Source organism: Hibiscus syriacus, unplaced genomic scaffold, assembly GCF_006381635.1.
Source record: "Hibiscus syriacus cultivar Baekdansim isolate YM2019G1 unplaced genomic scaffold, ASM638163v2 tig00110017_pilon, whole genome shotgun sequence".
NCBI lineage: Eukaryota > Viridiplantae > Streptophyta > Magnoliopsida > Malvales > Malvaceae > Hibiscus > Hibiscus syriacus.
The window spans coordinates 1,136,758-1,158,377 of NW_024062565.1; the positions used below are offsets into that span (position 1 = coordinate 1,136,758).

The 21,620-nt window shown below is 31.9% G+C and overlaps 3 protein-coding genes and 1 long non-coding RNA gene across 6 annotated transcripts in view; 2 read left to right on the plus strand and 2 right to left on the minus strand.

Annotated features, from left to right (window-relative positions):
* On the plus strand, positions 1 to 3,733 carry LOC120212910 (beta-glucuronosyltransferase GlcAT14A-like). The gene is made up of 4 exons (XM_039211098.1): positions 1 to 776; positions 854 to 929; positions 1,396 to 1,511; positions 3,078 to 3,733. The coding sequence occupies exons 1-4, from the start codon at positions 185 to 187 to the stop codon at positions 3,590 to 3,592; spliced, it is 1,299 nt and encodes a 432-aa protein (XP_039067029.1). The 5' UTR covers positions 1 to 184; the 3' UTR covers positions 3,593 to 3,733.
* LOC120212908 (60S ribosomal export protein NMD3-like) lies at positions 482 to 20,420 on the minus strand. Of its 2 annotated transcripts, XM_039211093.1 has the most exons (3): positions 20,323 to 20,406; positions 18,055 to 19,590; positions 482 to 493 (listed from the first exon to the last, which is right to left on the minus strand). In XM_039211093.1, exon 2 carries the CDS (start codon positions 19,583 to 19,585, stop codon positions 18,065 to 18,067), a length of 1,521 nt encoding a protein of 506 aa, XP_039067024.1. In that variant the 5' UTR covers positions 19,586 to 19,590; positions 20,323 to 20,406; the 3' UTR covers positions 482 to 493; positions 18,055 to 18,064. The 2 variants fall into 2 exon arrangements, with proteins under 2 accessions (XP_039067024.1, XP_039067026.1); XM_039211095.1 differs by lacking the exon at positions 482 to 493 and having other exon boundaries at positions 18,019 to 19,590; positions 20,323 to 20,420.
* LOC120212909 (probable serine/threonine-protein kinase PIX7) lies at positions 8,595 to 11,905 on the minus strand. 2 transcript variants are annotated; one of them, XM_039211097.1, is made up of 6 exons: positions 11,528 to 11,905; positions 10,704 to 11,035; positions 10,488 to 10,623; positions 9,916 to 10,052; positions 9,714 to 9,837; positions 8,595 to 9,572 (listed from the first exon to the last, which is right to left on the minus strand). In XM_039211097.1, the coding sequence occupies exons 1-6, from the start codon at positions 11,706 to 11,708 to the stop codon at positions 9,055 to 9,057; spliced, it is 1,428 nt and encodes a 475-aa protein (XP_039067028.1). In that variant the 5' UTR covers positions 11,709 to 11,905; the 3' UTR covers positions 8,595 to 9,054. The 2 variants fall into 2 exon arrangements, with proteins under 2 accessions (XP_039067028.1, XP_039067027.1); XM_039211096.1 differs by having other exon boundaries at positions 9,916 to 10,055.
* The window catches only part of LOC120212911, a 24,622-nt gene continuing 18,402 nt past the window's right edge, over positions 15,401 to 21,620 (plus strand). Inside the window, exon 1 of the long non-coding RNA XR_005524748.1 lies at positions 15,401 to 15,411. This is a non-coding gene — a long non-coding RNA (uncharacterized LOC120212911). The remainder of the gene's footprint in view (positions 15,412 to 21,620) is intronic.

The window sequence follows — 21,620 nt, forward strand, 5'->3', positions numbered from 1 at the left end:
TATTTTCACGGCGAAATGCTTTCCTCCCCGTATCTAACACGTACCAAAGAAGAAGAAAACTTCTCCTAAATTTCAATCAGAAGTCCAAAATGCAGCAAATATAAGCTCTAACAATCTCATTTCACCTCTCAGATTTTCTCTTTTCATCCTTTCCTTCAATCCAAACAACTAGAGAACAAGCAAAATGAAGAGATTAAGAAGCTATTACATGCAGTTTCGTCACACCAACAATCAATCAATGGAGCGTAAATGGATCTTCCCATTAGCTATTGGCTCCATCGTTTCCTTATTTTTACTCTTCCTAACAACCTTAACCTCCTTCGACGGTTCCTCATTTCTTCTCTTCCACCGTTCCTCCGCCGTAGCCGGCGGTTCCTCCCCTTTCATCGAGAACCAACTGAAACCCATCCCTATCTCCACCCTCCCTCCACCTCCACGCTTCGCCTACCTCATTTCCGGCTCCGCCGGCGACGGTCGGATGCTGAGAAGGACCCTTTTAGCCCTTTACCACCCGTTGAATCAATACGTCGTTCATCTTGACCGGGAAGCTAGCTCCGAGGAGAGGCTCCATGTGGAGGAGTTTGTGAAAGATAATCGAGTGTTTAACAAAGTTGGGAATGTTAGGATGATTGTTAAAGCTAATTTGGTTACTTACAGAGGCCCTACCATGGTTGCTAATACGCTCCACGCTGCTGCGATTTTGTTGAAAGAAGGTGGAGATTGGGATTGGTTTATTAATCTTAGTGCCACAGATTATCCCCTTGTTACCCAAGATGGTGAGTTTGATCTTAGTACAATAATTTCTCTTATTTTCTATGTGTTTTTTAGCTTTGAGATTTTGGGTTTCTTTCAGATTTCTTGCACGCATTTTCATACTTGCCGAGGGATCTGAATTTCATCGATCATACAAGCAATATTGGGTGGAAAGAGTGAGTTCATTTCTTTTATAGAGCTTTTAATTTTTGCTTTTCCTATTACTTTCCTCTTTGTGTATATGCCTTTTATTTCAAGATACTGATTGATTGTTGGGGAAGCTCGGCTGTATGGTAGACTAATTCAAGGTTAAGCAATGGCAGAGAACGAGCACAACCGAAAATGTTGTAAAAAGTATAACATTTTTCAGTTGAGCTCAACATAAAATGTTAACTTTTTAAATATTTTCTGTTGAACCGAAAACGTTAAAAAATGTCAACCGAAATTGTTACAAAAAAAGGTGAGCAACCGAAAAATGTTGAGAAAAAGTTAACATTTTAGGTTGCATCCAACCGAAAATGTTATGTTATTTATAACATCTTCGGTTGAGCCCTTGCCTGCGGCTCCTTACCCTTAAATTAGGCTGCCGTCCCTTAGACATACCTTTGATTGTTGGGTTCTTTTTGTTTTTTGTAATGGCAGGTTTCAGAGGGCTAAGCCAATCATTATAGATCCAGGATTGTATAGTATGAGAAAAGCTGACGTTTTTTGGGTTACACAAAGGAGAAGTGTGCCCACTGCTTTCAAGCTCTTTACAGGTAAAGATGCTGAAAGCTTCAAACTCTATAGTTCTGTGTTTAGCTAATATATGTAGTTGTGAGAATTTTGGTGATGTTTATTTGCCAATTTTAGATTAATTTTTGCTTACATAAACACTCTGTTTACTCTTTTCTATGGATCGTTCCAACCGCGTTTCGTTCTTGTAAGTATAGTTGTTAGATATAATGATTTCGGCGAGATTTGAGTAATCACCACTAAATTTGTTTTTGTTGTTAGAATAGTGTTATTGAGGTTAACTGGAATATAGTTTTCACTTGATGGTTCTTTTGTGATCAAGTTAGATGTCAAAGTTTAAAGGCTACAAAAATCTGGGTTTTCCAAGAACAACAGATTTGACCGAGCTTTGATTTGAATTGAGGTCGATTGTTTGGACGGTGGAGAACAAACAACTTTCCAGTTCATGTTCTCTCAGCTTTCTGATTGTGTATAAGCAGCTTGTTCATGTGATTACTGAAAGGAAAATTGATTATTTTGCTTTTATGCTTCTCATATTATGACAAAATATTTCGGATTCCCTGATTGTGTATAAGCAACTTTCCACACTGCTTCCCTTGTTTAAGTAGCTAGTTGCAGCGTATGGAATAGATACACTTGAATAAAGCTTTGCTGCTTAGCATGGGATTGTTGATGAGAATTGTTCAGTGAAACCGATGCCTTTGTGTCTGTCATTTCTCGTTTTCTCCCTTGTCCACTCTTTCTAGAACGGAAAGTTAAAGTGGTGAGCTCATTCAAGTTTCCTTTGAACCAAGACTCGTTTCTCTTTGACTTTTCCTTGAGGTTATATTACTCTTTGAGTGTGGTATATTTTTCGTATTGGATGGCGGATAGTTGACACTGAATGCTAGCAGATCCTTGAAGTTTGTCATCTCTTTGACGGGAACCTAGAAACTGAAACTGCTTCTTAGCCTAAACTAATCTTCCTATAACTAAGTATTGCATTATTCCTGCTCGGTTTCATGTTGCTAGCACTAACGTGATCGTTAGGTTTCAGCTGCCTGTTTCTGCTGACTAGAGTTCTGCCTTTTCTTATTTTTGATAATTTGTAGCCTTTCCAGATGCATTTTTCTGATTCTTTGTTGCTATAATGCTAGAACGATATCATTCGATTGCCTTTTCATGTAGAATATTTTATAATGTTAAACATATAAGCTGAAGGCTCACTTTGAAACATTCTAAAGAACAATTTAAGGCAAATTAGTATAGATTTGTTGTTACAATTACCTTCAGATACTTGAACGACTAAACAAGCATGTATGATGCATGTTATGTCATGTTTGAGTTGTAAGTTGTAATTTCATTGAACTTTTATGATGTTTATAATTGTTGACTTCTGATGCTTTCGCGTTACATGCTTACAATGTTTTCAATAACTTCCATCGGTCATATGGTTATACAGAAACTTTTTGCAGTAATATGTTCTAATTTAGTATCCCTCTGTGGTAAGAAACATAAGTAGTATGCGGTCCAATTTTCGAAACATTCTCATGAAGTATCCGATAAGTATCGGATTATATCTTTGATTAAGTATATTGTTTCTGTGATAGGTTCTGCTTGGATGGCACTCTCTCGCCCTTTTATCGACTATTGCATTTGGGGATGGGACAACCTACCTCGAACCGTCCTTATGTACTACGCAAACTTTTTATCATCTCCAGAAGGTTATTTCCACACAGTCATTTGCAATGCTCAAGAATTCCGTAACACCACGGTTAACAGCGATCTCCATTTTATAGCATGGGATAACCCTCCTAAGCAGCATCCTCATCACCTCAGGCTTGCTGATATGCAACGTATGATCGATAGCAACGCCCCCTTTGCTAGAAAGTTCCCCAGGGATGATCCCGTACTCGATAAGATCGACTCCGAGCTCTTGTCTCGGGGCCTGGATATGTTTACTCCTGGTGGTTGGTGTGTAGGAAGCGGGAAGAACGGGACTGATCCTTGCTCTGTTATCGGTAATACAACAGTCATCAGGCCTGGCCCCGGAGCGAAAAGGTTGGAAATTATGATCAGCTCTCTTCTATCCAACGACAATTTTAGACCGAGGCAATGCAAGTAAACCCGAAACGACACGGATCGAAGCTTGCTGTGGGAGAATCGACACTTATTGAGGTAGGTTTGTACAAGTATCAGAAGATGGAAATGATTCAATCCAATAGTACTCAATGCTCCCTTCTGCAAGGGCTCGAAAAGAATGATAGAAATTACAGATGATCCTTATTTATTTAGATCATTGCCGCCATGATTACCGATGAACATCTAAAGAGATTATCCTTTTTTATTTAGGACAAAACTTAAAATTAAAATATCTATAGTTGTTAAAGAGATGGTTGTTGTCCCTAGTGGTTCCAGGTTCGAGCACCAACGGCTGCAGCAGAGGTGTTTAAGCTTTCATTAAAAAAAACGTCATTTTCTGTTAAAAATTCACGATCGTCTGAGTTAGATGTTAATTTGTTAATTAGGATATGATAAAATCATATTTTTAAGGATGTCTATTAGAACCCTCATTGCTTTCAAGCACTGTCTTATTGACATAATATTTCAAGTATTGACTCAACATAATATAAACGGAGAATCGATCTACAAAATACAACTCAAATGACTATAGGATACAATTTTATCATATTCTAATCAACATATTAAGGTTTAACTTAAGCAGTAGTAATATTTTACCGAAAAAAATATGAGTTTCGAATATATGAATAGTTAATTGATAATTTTGTAACTTTTAATAGTCAGATGACTCAACAAATCAACACCCTATAATCAGAGATCATATGTGTACTTTACCCTTGATTTTTAGTAAAAATAAGGTAAATTACTTTTCTGTCACTAATTTTTTTAAAAAATCAATTTCACAACCCAACTTTCAAATTTTGCTTTTTTGTCACTTGATTGTTAAATCTTTAATGTCGTTTAAGTTTTTTTTAGTAAATTATGCAAATCTCACTGAAACTTTCCTTTCAAACTCCTTTTAATTCATCAATATAGAAGTGTTTTCTTCTCAATTCCAATAGTATGGAGGTCAAGAAAGAGGTGAAGCTAGAATATATTCGACGATCCTAGTAAAACTAAAAGAGTTTTATATTTTGTAAGCGTATCCCTATACTTTTTCTTAAATTGTTGTTTACAAATATTGAAAATAGTATCAAAATGAAATTTCAATTACAGTAGAAGAATCACTAGAGATATTAAACCATTAAGTTAACGTGCTATATCACTCCTAACCTAATATCTCAATGACCATTTTGTAATTGTTCGAAAATGTAAAATTATTTTGTAGTTTTTAAAAATTTAATGACTAAAAAGACTATTTGAGCGTAGTTTAGGCACCTCTAGTGTACTTAACCCATAATTATTAAAAGAGTGATGGAATAATCCGATGGCCATGAATAATTCAAACTACAGTCCTCCGCCCTACCAACTGAGCTAAGGTCGGACTGACATCTACATCAATAACAAACTTTAAAAACTCAACTATATTTAGAGATGGACACAGGTTAGATTGGTCGAGTTTCCGGTCAAATCGACTCGACCCAAAAATTATGTACCATGTACTTGACTCGAATTCAATCTAAAAATTTTACATCCGACCCGAACCCAACCGTCATTTTAAGATAAAATTTGAATCCGACTCGAAATAAAATATTTATAAAAATATTACTTTTATTCAATAAGAAATAGAGATTTAATTGAAAAATAATATATAGAGGGATTATATTGCAATTATCTTTAAATATATAAGGTAAAATTACAATTTTTTTGGGTCGGATTGGGTCGAGTTGAATTTTTTTCACCCTAAACTCGAACCTGACCTGACCCGAACATAATCTCTAAAAAACTCAACCCGGCCCGTGCTCGATTTTTTTTAAAAAAAACTAACAAGTTATGATGATGTCAATTTCAACTCTAAAAAATGATAAACGATAACAACCTAACGATAAAAAACGTGTCATAAAAATAGAAAACACATGTCATAAAGATAGAAAAATATGTGTATAAAAGCATAACTATTTAAAAAAACAAGATATAAAGTATAACAAATTACTTAAAAAAATCGAATAACTATTATTTAATCACGACAAATTGCTAAAAATTAAATATATAATTAATTTTTATTAGGATAAAGTACACAAATGGTTCTCCGACTTTAGGATATTACTTTGTTGAGTTTTTAATAATTAAAAGTTATAAAATAGTCCCTCGACTATAGATTATTGCTTTGTTGAGTCCATCAACTGTTAAAAATTACAAATTGGTCACCTGACTAATCATATGTTCCAAACTCATCATGTTTTCGTTAAAAAATTGATGACAGCCTAAGTTGGACATTAACATGTTGACTAAGATATGATAGTCGTTTGTGATTTTGGGATCATATTTTATCATATCATAGTCAGTATGTTAATGTCCAACTCAGACCACTGTCATTTTTTAATAAAAAAGGATGCGTTTAGAACATATGAATAATCATGTGATCATTTTTTTTTAAACTTTTAATAGTCGAGGACTCACAAAGCAATGTATTATAGTTAATGGGTCATTTCATAACTTTTAATAATAGGAGGACTCAACAAAGCAACACCCTACAGTCAGGGATCATTTGTGTACTTCACCCTTTTTTTCTTATTCGAAATCCACTTAATGCTTATATAAATAGCAGCTTTATCAAGGTTTTAAGTTTGACTTATTGTGAAATCTTTGTTGGGAGACTCACCCACCAAAATCAGGTGTGTAACGCAGGTCGGTCGAAATTAGTCAATACGAAGTCTTGGAACCACGATTGCAACAAAAATATGTAAATTACTCGTTTAATATCTAAACTATCACTTTTGGCCAGTTTTAATACTTAAACTTTCAATTTTTTCAAAATCATACCTAAAGTTTAGTTTTTATTTTATTTTAATATACGTCATTAAAAACTTTAGTTTTTGTTTCATTTTAGAACTCCCGTTCAAAATTTAACGTTAAGTTTTGAAAAATTGAAAGCTTAAGTACTAAAATAGACCAAAACCGATAGTTTAGGTATTAAACATGTTAGGTTTTTAACGACAGGGTACTAAAATGAAATGAAAACTAAATGTTAGGTATGATTTTGAAAAAATTGAAAGTTTAGATACTAAAACAAACCAAAATTAATAGCTTAGATACTAAATAAGTAGTTTACCCTAAATAATAGGTATGATTTTGAAAAAACTGAAAGTTTAGATACTAAAACAAACCAAAATTAATAGCTTAGATATTAAATACGTAGTTTACCCTAAACAATAAAGTCAACTAAAGTTGATAAGCCATGGACTTTGTTTGTCCAATAATTAAATCAACCTTATCATCATATTTTAATCCATGAATAAAATATTAAGTCAAATTATAGTATTGGATTTTTTTAGCATTGATGAAATCATCATTATAATTATAATCCTCAATTTAAAAAATAAATAAATATTTAGCTTGAAAAACTCTTATTATTCAATTAATTTTGATATCTGATTTTAAAAAAAATCAAATATTTTGCTTGAAAATGTCTTATTATTCAATTAAATTTTTTATTAATAAAAAAGTCTTATTATTCAATTATATTTTTAGGATAAACTACGCGTTTAGTACCTAAACTATCAATTTTGATCTATTTTAATACTCAAACTTTTATTTTTTTTCAAAATCATACCTAATATTTAGTTTTCATTTTATTTTAGTACCGCGCCATTAAAAACTTAACGCATTTAGTACCTAAACTATCAGTTTTGGCCCGTTTTAGTACCTAAAATTTTAATCTTCTCAAAACTTACCGTTAAATTTTGAATGAGATACTAAAACGATACCAAAATTGAATTTTTTTACGACAATGTACTAAATTGAAATTAAAACTAAATGTTAAATATGATTTTATAAAAAATAAAATTTTATATACTAAAACTGATCAAAACCGATAATTTAAATATTAAAATTGTAATTTACTTTTTTTTTTAAGAGAAACACTCCATTAAAATTTTGAAGTGGAATCGGGCACAAAAAGGAAAAATAAATGGAAGTGGAGGACACATGACAATGGAGTAGATAGGATGAACAGTGTAATAATATGATATTGACAACAAACAAACTTTTGAATAATTATAGGGTTAGGGTTAGGGTTAGGGTTGAGTGGCGAATTAGGACTTTTGCTTTAGTGTCACCATTGTATTCATTCATCAATAAATTATCGACATCTGACGAGTTTCGATCTGATTTATAAAATTATTATTATTATTTTTTTTAAAAAATTGAGTTTAGATCGAATTTTCTAAAGGACGAAATTGATTATACTAAAAATATCATAAAATCAGTTGATTCATAACAGCCTAATATTATAGGATTAATTACTTATTTAGTGTCTAAACAAATTTCTAAGTCATATAAGGTAAGAAAAAAGATTTATAACAGCAATCTAATATTATAGGATAAATTACGTATTTAATGCCTAAACTACAAGTTTCAGTACGTTTTTGTACTTTTGATATTTTTTTAAATTATATTTAATGTTTAGTTTTTGTTACATTAGTATTCTATTGTTAAAAATTTTAAAAAAGTTTTGCGGGTGCCATTTTTCATGGACAAATTACATTATTCATCCCTTAACTATCTTCTTACTTCTATTTTGGTCATTAAAGTTTAAAAATTTCAATATAAATTCTCAGCTTTCAAATTACTCATTTTTTAATCATTCTATTTTATTTTATTAATAATATTTTGGGACATGATATTTATTATTATTATATTAATATATAATTAAAATAAATTAAAAATTAGAGTGATTAATTAAGAGTAAATTGAAAGTTAAGTAATTAAATTAAAAAAACAAACTTCAATAACCAAAATAGGAGTGAGAAGATAGTTAAGGGATGAATGATATAATTTACCCATAAAAAATGTCAAGTTGTAACAGTCCCATTAAGTTACGGGTACTAAAACGAAACAAAAACTAAACGTTTCATGTGATTTTGAAAAAAATTAAATGTTTAAATACTAAATCGGATCAAAATTTATAATTTATATATTAAACACGTAATTTACCCAATATTATATTCACACAAGTTTTCCTTATGTTAAAGATGTTAATAAGACAGAAAGAGATCCATTTGTACAACTGCAAATCCAAGACAAGGGTAATGCAGAGGGTAAATTGTGAGGTCTCTTAGATCCATCAACAGTCCAAAGACTAAACAAAGAACACATAAAAATAGCATCATGGTTGCACCACCTATCGACCGGCCTTCATCGGCGTGTCGTAATCCATTGCCAACGTAGCTTTCCAGCTTCTATTCTCCAATGTAACCCGGATATCTAGGATAAAGGTATAAGACAGCGATGAAGAATGAGAGAAATGAACGAGACGAGCTTCCTTGAGCACGATTAACTGGCCATGACGCTGCACGTTCAGTTCTATTCATATAATTAAACGGTGGATATTGCAACCCGAAGAAGCGGATACCGGATAAGAACCAAATTCTAAGTGTGAATATAGAGAAACTTGAACCTGTGAACCTATGCTTCTTTTGCTCTGGGCTTTGGTGATGGGTGAGGCTGGTGATATTGAGGAGCCTGATGATTGTTCGAAGCGGACAAGCTCCTCATAGGTTGTCCCTTCCTCACTACGAATCCGGCTTGCGCTCTGGTGTCTGTTTTAGCATTTACGTTGGACCTAACACGATCGGATTGCATAGTTTGGAAATAGTAGGAAGAGCTTGCCATATCTTTTAGGTTTGGTAGTGGCTTTAGGGTTTCAACAACTTCACTCATCCGAGGTCTGGTTTTCGGATCACGGCTAAGACATTGGGCAGCCAGCTGGGAAGCCTTTTGTGCACCTTTAATTGAAAAGTGGCCTTCAAGTCGAGGGTCTAAGATTCGGAAGAACCTTCTCTTGTCTCCTAGATGCGGTCTCGCCCATTCCACAAGATTGTGCTCCCCATTAGGTCGGTTTTTGTCCATCGATCTTCGGCCGGTCAACATCTCGAGTAAAACTACCCCGAAGCTATATACATCACTCTTCGATGACAAATGTCCTAAACCAATAACCGTATTTGATTAATGCCATATCGGAGGTGGACTATTTCCGAAAGGCAGAGCATAAAGAAAGATGGATATAAAGGAGAGTAAATCATCAAACATCATATCCGAAATGAAACCACGATTCTACAACGTACCGGTCATTACATATTCGGGTGCAGCGTAGCCATACGTTCCCATAACTCGAGTAGATACATGAGTTTTATCTCCTTCAGGACCGTCTTTGGCCAGTCCAAAATCAGAGAGCTTGGCATTGTAATCCTGAAAAGCAGCAAGAGTTTCAGTACAACAAAAACATAAATTTGCAGAGGGAACTTACTTAATGTCTTAATTACATACTGCATCTAACAAGATATTAGACGTTTTAAAATCCCGGTATATCACCGGTCTTTCGGCTTCTTCATGAAGAAATGAGAGACCCTTCGCGGCGCCGAGTGCGATTTTCATTCTGATAGACCAAGGAAGTGGCAAGGACCCTTCTGCACGAAAAATGGTTGTTACCAGAGAAAATTAAACATCGAACACGAAAATGCGAATGCATAAAGCACAATGATAACGAATATGAAAGTAATAACCACACTAGTTGTATGGTCCGATACATAACTCGGATACCTCGAATCTGAGGCTCTTACGCAAAATAAGAATTTACTATAATCATAAAACCCAATTATTTGATGAAACGTTTTCGCCAAACGAAAATTTTCGAGCTTACTTATTGAACAACTGAGGACATTACCTTCTAATCATAAAACCTGGATTCTCGGTTTAATCTAAGTTAACAAGCACCCTAGAAATCATGCGTTTGTTTAACAAAGTAATTCGAATATGTATGGCAGAGCTACTTTAGTGTCGGAGCACTTCGGTTAAAACCGTGATTAACATATATCACGAAACAAAAGGTCGTTACGTACTCCGGAAGAGGTGGTTCTCCAAACTTCCTCTTGGCATAAACTCGTATACCAGTAACCTGTGATCATCTTCAATGCAGTAACCAACCAATTTAACCAAATTGGGATGGAGGAGGTTACCAAGAAAATCCACTTCGGCCTGAGATACAATCGGAAACACGAAATTTATAATAGAAAACACACTCACAAAAAAAAGAACTCATTATTCAGATGTCATACCAGCCATTCTTTGTGACCCTGAAGTCCTTCTATGTTTAACGTTTTGACAGCAACGGTAAGTCCGGTACCGGGTTTCACAGGTGCGGTTCCGTTTTCCTCGATCCAGCCTTTGAACACACAACCAAACCCACCCTCACCAAGAAGACTCTCGGGTCTGAAATTACGGGTTGCTAATTTAAGGTCAATAAACGTGAACTTCCGTAGCTGCGAAGCAACTTTCAGTTCCTCACTGTATTTCGGTGTGGACGAAGCGGTTTCCGCATTACTAGTCGTGGAAGACACCGAAACGATCGGCTGATCTCTGCGTTTCTCTTTCGTCGGTTTACTTTCGGCTGAATTTATACAAACAACAAGGCAATCAGATACCATTTCATATATTGTATATGCATTTATCACACAGTAAATGTTTCCAAAACTAAATCAAATGCAGGAAAAGGATTCATATTGTTGAATTTCCCAAAATAGTAATCGCAAAACTAACCATGTAACAAATGAATAAGTAAAGCACATACATGCATGCATACATACATACATACATACATATTATTGGATTTTCCACAATAATAAATGGTAAAAACCCAGTTGCTTTCAAGTATCAACTAATCACCTCATTCAGCAAAACTAACCATGTGACAAATGGATAAGTAAAGCATAGACATACATACATACATAACAAGTATCCGTAAAAAATTCAGCTTTTTGATCAATAAATTACACGCACACATATATATACCTTTGATTAAGATTGATACTAGAAAGTAACCTGAGGTGAAAAACTATAATTTTCAAGATTAAAAAACATAAAAGAGAAATCAGAAGATTACCAAAAGGAGTAGCTGTTCTTCCACTCATGGAGTTATCAACTCTTGATCTAGAAGACACGCAACATCCCATAAACCTTAATTTAACCCAGCATCCTGCTTCTTCTTCTTTTTCATCATCTTTCTTCTTCCTTGATGGTTTTCTGCCAACAAATCTTTCAGATTGATGATGACCAAATCCCATCTGTCTAAAACCATCCAAATTGCCTTCACCAAGAAAGAACTTGTTTTTCCTCCTTCAATAAAGCAGACAACTTTTGATCTTGACAAAATCTAAACACAAGTGGTTTTAAGCTATCAAACACATGAAAAAGTTGATTTTTAGCTGTTAATCACTAAGACCCAGTTTATGAAATTTAGTCAAAAGGCAATTTTTGAGAGAGAGATAAAGAGGTGCCGCTTTAGAAAGAGGAGGGGGTGAAGTGTTTCAACGAAGGGCAGATTGGGCAGTTTGAAACAGAGGAAATGGGCAGGTTGGGCAAGAGAGAGAAACAAAGATACAATTTTTAAAACAATTTTTATTTCTGTGCTGCTAACTACCAACAGTAATCTGACTTATTTAGGGAAATACTCCAAGGAATAAATTATTTAGGTAACTATAATTTTTGTTATGTTATTCTATAAAATCATCATTTTTCATTATTTTTTTATAAATTTAAAGTGAATATAAAATAATATATATTTAAAAATCCTAAATCACTTAAAAATAATATTGGTTCTCTCAGTCAGTGATACCGAAAAAAATATATGGATTGATATAAAAAAAATTAGGTCATGAGTGGATCTCATAATCCAGGTTAAAATATATTTAAAATTCAATTATGATTTATATAGGGATTTATAAAATCCCAACCACTTATATCAACCCGACGATAAAATATATAATGACATTATTAATTTCTTGTATTTTCATTTTATTCATTTTTAATTTTATATATCGATTTTGATTTATGCCTTTTTAAAACTATTCTAAAAATATCAATCATTAATAATTTTTTTATTCAAAATTATGGATATTTAGTGAAAAAATTTCAAAATTATATTTTTTGTTATATTGTTTTATAAGTTTAAACACTTTATTTATTTTTAACTGAAAAATAAGAAATTATTGAATTTGTCAAAGAGATAAATTTCATGTAATAAAAAAAATAATATAGGAGTGATATACTTAAAATTTTTGTTTTCTTTAAATATTAGTTTTAGGGTTATCATACATGGAAAAAACTTTAAGACACGTGGAGATCCAGTGAGAGAATGCCACGTTTACATGTAGGTATGGTTGATATTTTAGGAGTTATTTGTATAATATGCCCCCAAACTATGACTCTCATTTTAAATTGATCCGTAAACTTTTGAATATTAATTTTATCCTTAAACTATGATACTCATTATAAATTAGGCATAAACCTTTTAAATTTTCTAACTTCATCCTCAAATTGTCACCATTTTTCTAAACCAGTCCCTAAACTTTTAAATCTTCCAATTTCATCATAAAGTTCATCTAAATACGTAATTAGTTTTAATCATAGTTTAACCTGAAACTTTGTTTTTTTTCAAACATATAATAATATAGCTTGGCCTAACGATTTTATTAACATGGAATGTGATTAGTATATACATATAATTTGGGATGAAATTGAAAACTTGATAAGTTTAGGGATTAATTTAGAATGAAGGATATAGCTCGGGGATAACCCATAATGTTCAAAATTCTAAGGATAAATTTAGAACAATAGTCATAATTTAAGGATAAAATTAGACTATCTAAAAGTTTAGAGATTAATTTAAAAAGAATATTATAGATTGTGGATATATAATGCAATTAATTCGTGTTTTAGTAAGAGACAAAGACAAATATCACTTTCATTGGTGTGTTTGCTGCCATATATGATGAGTGCTTTCCTTCCTCTTTTTCATCGGTTAGTGGAATTACAAATCAAAACTTAACAAATGGATTACCCTTTGCATATGCTTTACCACCTCTTTTCACATTATACCATAACTTGTTTTTGTCTCGATTAATATTCCACTCAATTAGCCCACGATATTTATATAAATGATCACTTCGCTCCCTATTTTTTTTATAGTATTTCAGTTCCAAAAGTTTTAGTTTTTTATAAAATAATATTTTTTTAAATAAAAATCGTTAGTTGATTAACGATCAACATATATTATTAACACTGTATTTTCATACATATTTAATCGATGATGTGCTATGTGTCACATCATCTAAAATGATGTTGTGACACATACCATATCATCTAATATGATGACATATCGCATGTCATGTCACTAAAGTGATGATATAACACGTGTCACATTATCAATTAAACACATGTAAAAATATCATATAAGCAATATGTGATGTGTGTTGGTCAATTAAAAGTTTGCATCGAACATAAATTATTTTGACTAAAATTGAAACGTGGGAGTTAAAATGTTCCAAAACATAATATAAGACAAAATGATCATTTGTGTAAATATTGGGACTAATTTTGTAATTATTCCATAAAGTAATATCAATATATGTTTTTTTTCTTTAAGTTCAATCGTTGTCGTAAATTATATCATAAAAATTTGGATTTATCAAATCTAAGAGTTAATTACACTACATGTCCCCAAACTACGACCCTCATTTTAAATTATTCCCCAAACTTTTAAATATTCTAAATTCATCTCCAAACTGTGATCCACATTCTATATTAGTCTCCAAACTTTTGAATGTTCCAATTCACCCCAAACTTTTTAATGATTTCGAGGCATGTTATTGAGATGTTCAAAAGCTTGGGGATCAATTTAGAATGAGGGTCATAGTTTGGGGGTGAATTTGAAATGTTCAAGAGTTTAGGGATGATTTGAGTTTTTTAGTAGGGTGAATTTTGAACTAAATTATGTTAAATTAAAATAAAAGAACTAAATCTTAACATAAATTAATATAAAAATTTGACTTTAATATATTCATATCCAAAATATAATCATACCAATCTTAAAGTATCAACAAACGTGAAATTATATATTTGTTTTATTGGTTGTCAAAGAATGTGAAGTTCCTAACAAAATTTGATATTTTTATTGAAAACATTATTTTAAACATAAAAATGGGGGCTTATCTGATCCATGTGAATGTGTCACCATTTCTAAAGCTGGTTTGGTATGCCAACACCATCTACCATACGTAGGATGACGATTAACCTGAATCCGATTGGTTTCAAATTGACTTGATCTGATAGGATCGATTTTTTTTTAAAAAAATTAGGTTTAGGTAGGTTTCAGGTGAAGGGTGAAAAACTCATACTCTACACGATCTGAGGTTAATAATGTAATTTTCTTAAAATATATATTATTATTTTTAGTGAAGTCCTTATTTAGTTTGGTTGGGTCAGGTCGAATTTATACCCTAAAACTTTTGGCTCGAGTTAGAGTCGGGGTGAAGGATATATATTTTACAAATAAGGTCGGGTCGGTCAGATGAAGGATATAAAATTTTTTGGTCGGATTGGGTTCGAGTGGAGGATACATATTTTCGACTCAGGTCGAGTTGACCAAAAACCTTACCCTAACTTGACCCGTTGCCATCCCTAACCATACGTGCAGAGACGAACACATAATTTTTTGTTAGGGGTAAATTTGAAATTTTTAAATTTTAAGGAACAAACTTTTATTAAAAAAATTTCAAGAGACGAAAACATATTTACAATAGAAAATACATAAATAAAATAAAATTTATAATAGTTTTAAACTTTTATGTAGACAATTGTCGTCACCCGTCCACTGTCAATCCATATCTACATACGTGGGGAAGAAAGGAACAACACATCCACACGTGATTGTATTTGGGTTGAAATTAAATTATTGATTTTTCAGAAGAAATTTTTTAAATTTTTATTGTTGTGCTTAATTAAAATCAGGTAATTATGCAATCGGTGACTCAATTTTACAAATTTTCATTTTAGTCATCAAAAAAAAGGGTTCTGAATTAGCCATTGCGGTTGAAGATCTTTTTCATTTTAGTAACACATCGTTAAATTTAATAATTTTTATTTTCCATTTTCTTCATTTGCGTTAAATTTTATTTTTAATTTAATCAATCGCATTAAATCGGATATAATGCAAGTCGTACAGGTATTTTTTTACTCTAATAAATAAATTAAATATTTTATCATCCAATAACATGATCTTTACCTAAGAAAATGAATGAGTTCCATTAATAAGATAAGTCCAAGTTTCTTTTATCAAATTTATAAAAATTGAATGGCCAAATGTGTAATTTGCAATATTTTTAGAAAACTAAAAATAAATTTTGCTTTTTTTCTTAAAATTTTCTTTAAAAATTCTGTCTAATAATTCTATTGCAGGGTGGATGTTTTAGTGGAGATCCGATCAACGTCAAACGACGACGGGTTGCGTAAGTTTAAGGATTGAAATTGAAATTTTCAAAGTTTTGAGATTTTTTTCTAAGGGTTTTCAAAATTTTTAGTTTTTTATAATATATAATTTATTTTTAATTTTAAAAAAATTATAAAATTACCAAAACATGACACATGTTATTTAATGGTAAAATTTAATAATCGTTACGGTTTGAACACCTAAAGTGATGACATTTATAACATTAGACACATGGATGATTCAGAAAAATAGTAAATCTTAATATTTATTTTATAATTAAACCTTTATTAAATATGGTATGTTCCAACTATCCAAAATTATCAAATCCTAAGGTCTCCAATTAACATGATGGCATCTTGGAATATATATGCCACTTGCTACTATTATTGGACCCATTCTATTGATTTGGCACCACTAACATACCCCCACCCATAGCACAAATTTTACATTGCTCAAAATGATGTCCCCACGATAAGCTTCTGTTTTATTAAATTTATTAAAAGTTATAAAATTATCTTTTATCTATATAATAATATTTTATTAAACCCCTTAATTATTAAAAATTATAAAATAATCATCAGACAATTTATATATTCTGACTCGTGATTTCTTATTAAAAAAGTTAAGGCAAAATGGTAATTTTTGACTCAATTTATCAAATTTGCCCCAATCGTATTTATACTTCAATTTAGCCCTTGAATTTACTCGATTATATCATTCTATACCCTATCCCTAACTTAAAACTCTAAATTATAAACCCTAAATATTAAATTGAGATTTATAATTTAGGATTTTAAGTTAGGTGTAGGGTATAGAAGGATGCAATAAAACAATTTTGAGGGTTAAATTGATGCGAAAATACGATAAGTATGAAAATGATAAATTGAATCTACTATAGGGGTAAAGGTGACACTTAAGCCAAAAGTTAATAATATGAACTGAACGTTAACTTACTGACTGTGATATTATAAAATATAATCTTAAAATCTCGAACAACTATCATATTTTAAATAACATATTAACGTCAAACTCCGGCTGTCATCAAATTTTTAACGAAAAAATGAATTTAAGCATATAATCAAGTACCAATTTTATAACTTTTAGTAATCAATGAAATCAACAAAATAATATCTATAATAAAAATATAATTAAATTTTATAATTTTTAATAATCAATAAACTCAACAACATAATATCTATAATAAAAAATTATTTCAAAACTTTTAATATACAAAGTACTCAAACAAAGTAATGTCCAATAATTATTAAATTAAATTCTATTATTAATTAATGTATTACATATAAATTATGGATTTTATTTTTTTCCTTCATTTTGATCATATCAAATCCATTTATAGTCGTATTATTCTTATCATATTTGAGTCAAAACTAAAATTTTAAAATAAAAACACACAAAATTTAAAAATAATAAAATCGAAGTATTAAATTAAGGGTAAACTAGACATTTAATACTAAAACTACCTTTTTGGGCCTATTTTAATACCTAAATTTTTGAATGTTTAAAATATCTTGTTTTAATAATTAAATTTTAAAAAATTTCAAAAATTAATATTTTTGAACAAAGTACTAAAATTAAACAAAAACTAGAGTATTTAATGGAGAGACACTAACATAAAACAAAAACTAAAATTTAAGTATGATTTTGAAAAAACTTATAAGTTTAAGTATTAAAACAGAACAAAATTAATAGTTTAAGTATTAAATGCTAGTTTTTCGTAAGATTAAATCTACAATTTACTCATAATTTAGCCATTTATATAAATTTACCATAGGGCAATGCAAACTCAAAAACCGTAAGCTTCATAGTAAATGCAGAACAATAGGTTGAAATTTAACAAAGGGTAAACTACGAATTTAACACATAAACTATCAATTTTGATCATTTTAATACTTAAACTTTCAAATTTTTTCAAAACCATGCATAACATTTAGTTTTCATTTCATTTTAATACTAAAAATTCAACTCGTAAAACAAAAACTTCAATAATATTTGGTCTTACAAACGTAAGGTCTCATAGGCAGTAACAAATTTGATAGAACTATTTATTTATTATGAGAAAAAAAAAACAGAAACTCAGAACACAAAGCAGACAAGACTCACAAAAAGGAATATACGAGACTTACAGCATTAGATTCATTCTCTCATGCCATCTTCACCATCTTCTTGTTCACTCAACTCGAGATCGGCGAGCAGCTCTTCCAACGGGACGGAAGGAGCGTCATCCCCATCCGACACGGACACCATTTCCGACAGCTGGTATTCCCTGTTGCGGTACAGCGATAAGTTGAACCTTAATTCCGGGTTCTCTTCCAGATCTCTCAAGAACTCTTCGTAATCCGACTCCACCTTCTGTTCGTTTCCTCTACCTCTAAATTCATCAACTTCCATCTCAAGGGACTTGAGCTTCCACGGACGAGGTTTCCCGCGTTTCTTCTGGCGTTTTTCTTCATAGCTCTTCTTTATCAAAATTGCCTCGGGAAGGACCAGTCCTTTATACTTATCGAGTTCGATATTGTTACTGTTGGCCCCATAAAGGTCGTAGCCGAGAGCGCGGTCTCCAGGCTTTAGAAGATGGCCTAGATGTGTCCTTATGTAAAACAACTTTCCGTAATCACTTACACGAGCTACCTCAGCATCTGCAATCACATATTTGGATCCCCCGAGATTGTATTCAGGAGATACAACTTCGATATTAAAGATATCATATTCCACCAGCTGCCTGCTACCAAGTAGAGACTTAAACGAGTGCCTCCAATACTGTTCTGTGTCCAAGAAACACTGCCTCAGAGTAAGAGGATCCAACAGCGTAATGTTGTTTGTCACTTTTGTGCAGATCACAAGTGGACCGAGATTACCCAAACTAGCAGCCACTTTCGGAGGCAAACAAATCAGATCCTCACGGCAAATGGGGGATATTTCAACCGAGAACGTATACTTATAATTGTAGTTATTACTCTTAGAATCATGGGACACAAGCTGTTTGTCATGTCTGCTCCTTGTCGGAGCAACTTTACCTAAAAATTCCACAAACTTCACAGCATGACTCCTGTTAGCGAAGAACAAATCGATACCCTGATCCATTTGCTTGATCTTAATGGCATGGACAGCAGCATCATGTTTCAGGATCAGCTGCTCTAGATAAAAGAAAGTCCGCCTGTGTGTAACACGCTGTCTGATCTGCACAGAAGCCACCCACTGATCAGGGTTGGCCTGAATCCTCGTACAAGATTCACACATGTGATCTTGCTGAACATACTCAACGACGTAAGACTGCTCCAGAATAGCCCCGTTGAGAACCTCCTTCTGAACTTTCAGCTTGACCTTGAGTCTCTTCGAATGTGGTTCTGTCCAAATGAATTCAGCATTTACTAGCCTAACTTTTTTCAAATCGGTTTCCAACCGTTTCACACAAAATGTCAAGAGCTCCTTCGATTCTAGCTGAGCTTTTATCCAAGTTCTAGGGGGCTGCAAGTAGCTATCACACTCGGGACAATGCATAATGGTCACATGCTTCCGTAAACCTTCTGTGATGTCGACTTCGGACCTCAAACAAGTCACGCACATGTTGGCGGGATTTGGTGCCATCGAAATACCGCATTTGCAACACAAGACGGTACCTCTCGTCTGAGGAACCACAAACATATTCGATGCCATTGCCACTGATTCAAAGAAAATATCAAAATAATAAGCATATAACAGCTCAAAGCAACATACATCAATGGCGGAAAAGTCTAATAATTAAAAACAAGAGAAACAAAATCCCCAATTTAGAACAAGAGAAAAAAATGTAAAAAAGGATACAATCGCTAGTGTTCAACATATTTAACAAGACACTAACCTATCTGCAGCCACGGCTGCTCGTCGGTGCAAAAGAAAGATGAAAAAACATACGGTAAACTGCACATTTAATACCTAAACTATCAGTTTTTATCTGTTTTAGTTCCTTAAATTTTGTTTTTTTTCAAAATTATATCTGTTTAGTTTTTGTTTCATTTTAGTAGAACTATCTTATCGACTTCAGTAACTAAACTATCAATTTTCAATCCGTTTTAGTACCTAGACTCTTAAAATTGATGATTTAGGTACTAAACGCATAATTTACCCAAAATCATATTATAAACAGCTCAAAGAAACAAAAAGGGCAGAATACGAAAGATAACCCTTTGATTTTCACAATCGTTAAAAAAAGGGTATAGTTTTTTTTCTTGAGAAAACTAAGAAAAAAACCCAATTTAGAACAAGAAAAATCCAGATTTCCCATAATTTTAATCAAATCAAATAAATTGAATTGTAAGAACAATACCTCAATATAACGTATTCAAATCACGCCAAAAGAGCTTAAATAAAAAGAGAATAATAAGACTGAAGAAATTTATTGAAAAATAACTTACCGTTACCACCGACTATTGAAACACCGCCGATTAGCAAAATGAAAAACGAAGGAAATGAAGTTGGGGGTTGCAAAACCCTAGGATATAGAGCCACAGGGGGGAGGCGAAAGCCGGTTTTGATTCTGTTTCATTTATTTTATTCTTATTTTTGATGGGCCAAAGGCCCAAAGTCTCTCAAGAGGAAAATTAAGAGTTTGCATTGCCCTTTGCATGGTAAATTTATATAAATGGCTAAATTATGAGTACATTGTAGATTTAATCTTAGGATAAACAAGCGTTTAATACCTAAACTATTAATTTTAGTATGTTTTAATACCTAAACTTACAAGTTTTTAAAAAAACATACTCAAAGTTTAGTTTTGTTTCATGTTAGTATCCCGTCATTAAAAACTCTAATTTTTGTTTAATTTTAGTACTTTATTCAAAAACTGTCTCCTCTGCCGAACAGACGGAAGTTAGCAGCTGCTAACTATGGTTGAAAAACCATTATTCGTATATACTAATCACATATCTTGTTAATAAAATCATTAGGCAAGTTATATTATTATATGTTTGAAAAATAAAATAAAATTTAGATTAAACTATGGTTGAAATTAATTATATATTTGGATGAATTTGGGGATGAAATTGAAAGATCTAAAAGCTTAGGACCAATTTAGGATGAGATTCATAGTTTGGGGATGAAATTTGAATGTTAAAAAGTTTTAGGACTAATTTAGAACGAGAGTCATATTTTAAGGACATATGATGCAATTAACTCAAATAAAAATGACTATTTTAACATTAAGCATGAAAGTTAAATAGAATGAGGGGTATAACTCAAATGGTAGAATGTTTTGTATACGAGAAATGAGACCAATACCATGCATTCTCACATTTGATTCGTTCAAAAATGATAAATTTATGGTAAAAGAGTATTAAAGGCCCTCGTGTTTTTCAAAAAAAAAATCAACGTGTCCCTCAACTTTTTTTGCATCAAAAATGGCCCTCCAAGTTAAAAAAAACCTCAACATGGTCTTTTAACATTTTTGTCTTTGATCAACGGCTCCGTCACTTTGTGCTGACGTGAAATGCTAAGCAGGCCAAAATGCTATTTTTTTTCTCAATATGACTTCAAACTTAAAAAATGACTCAATCTGACCCTCTTATTTTCTCTCTCTTCTATTTGGTTATTAAACTTTAAAAAAATTCAATTTAATCACTCAACTTTTGAATTACTTATGTTTTAATCATCATTATTTATTTTATTAATATTTATGTATGATGTGACATTTTTTATTTTCAACCAAAGATTTCTT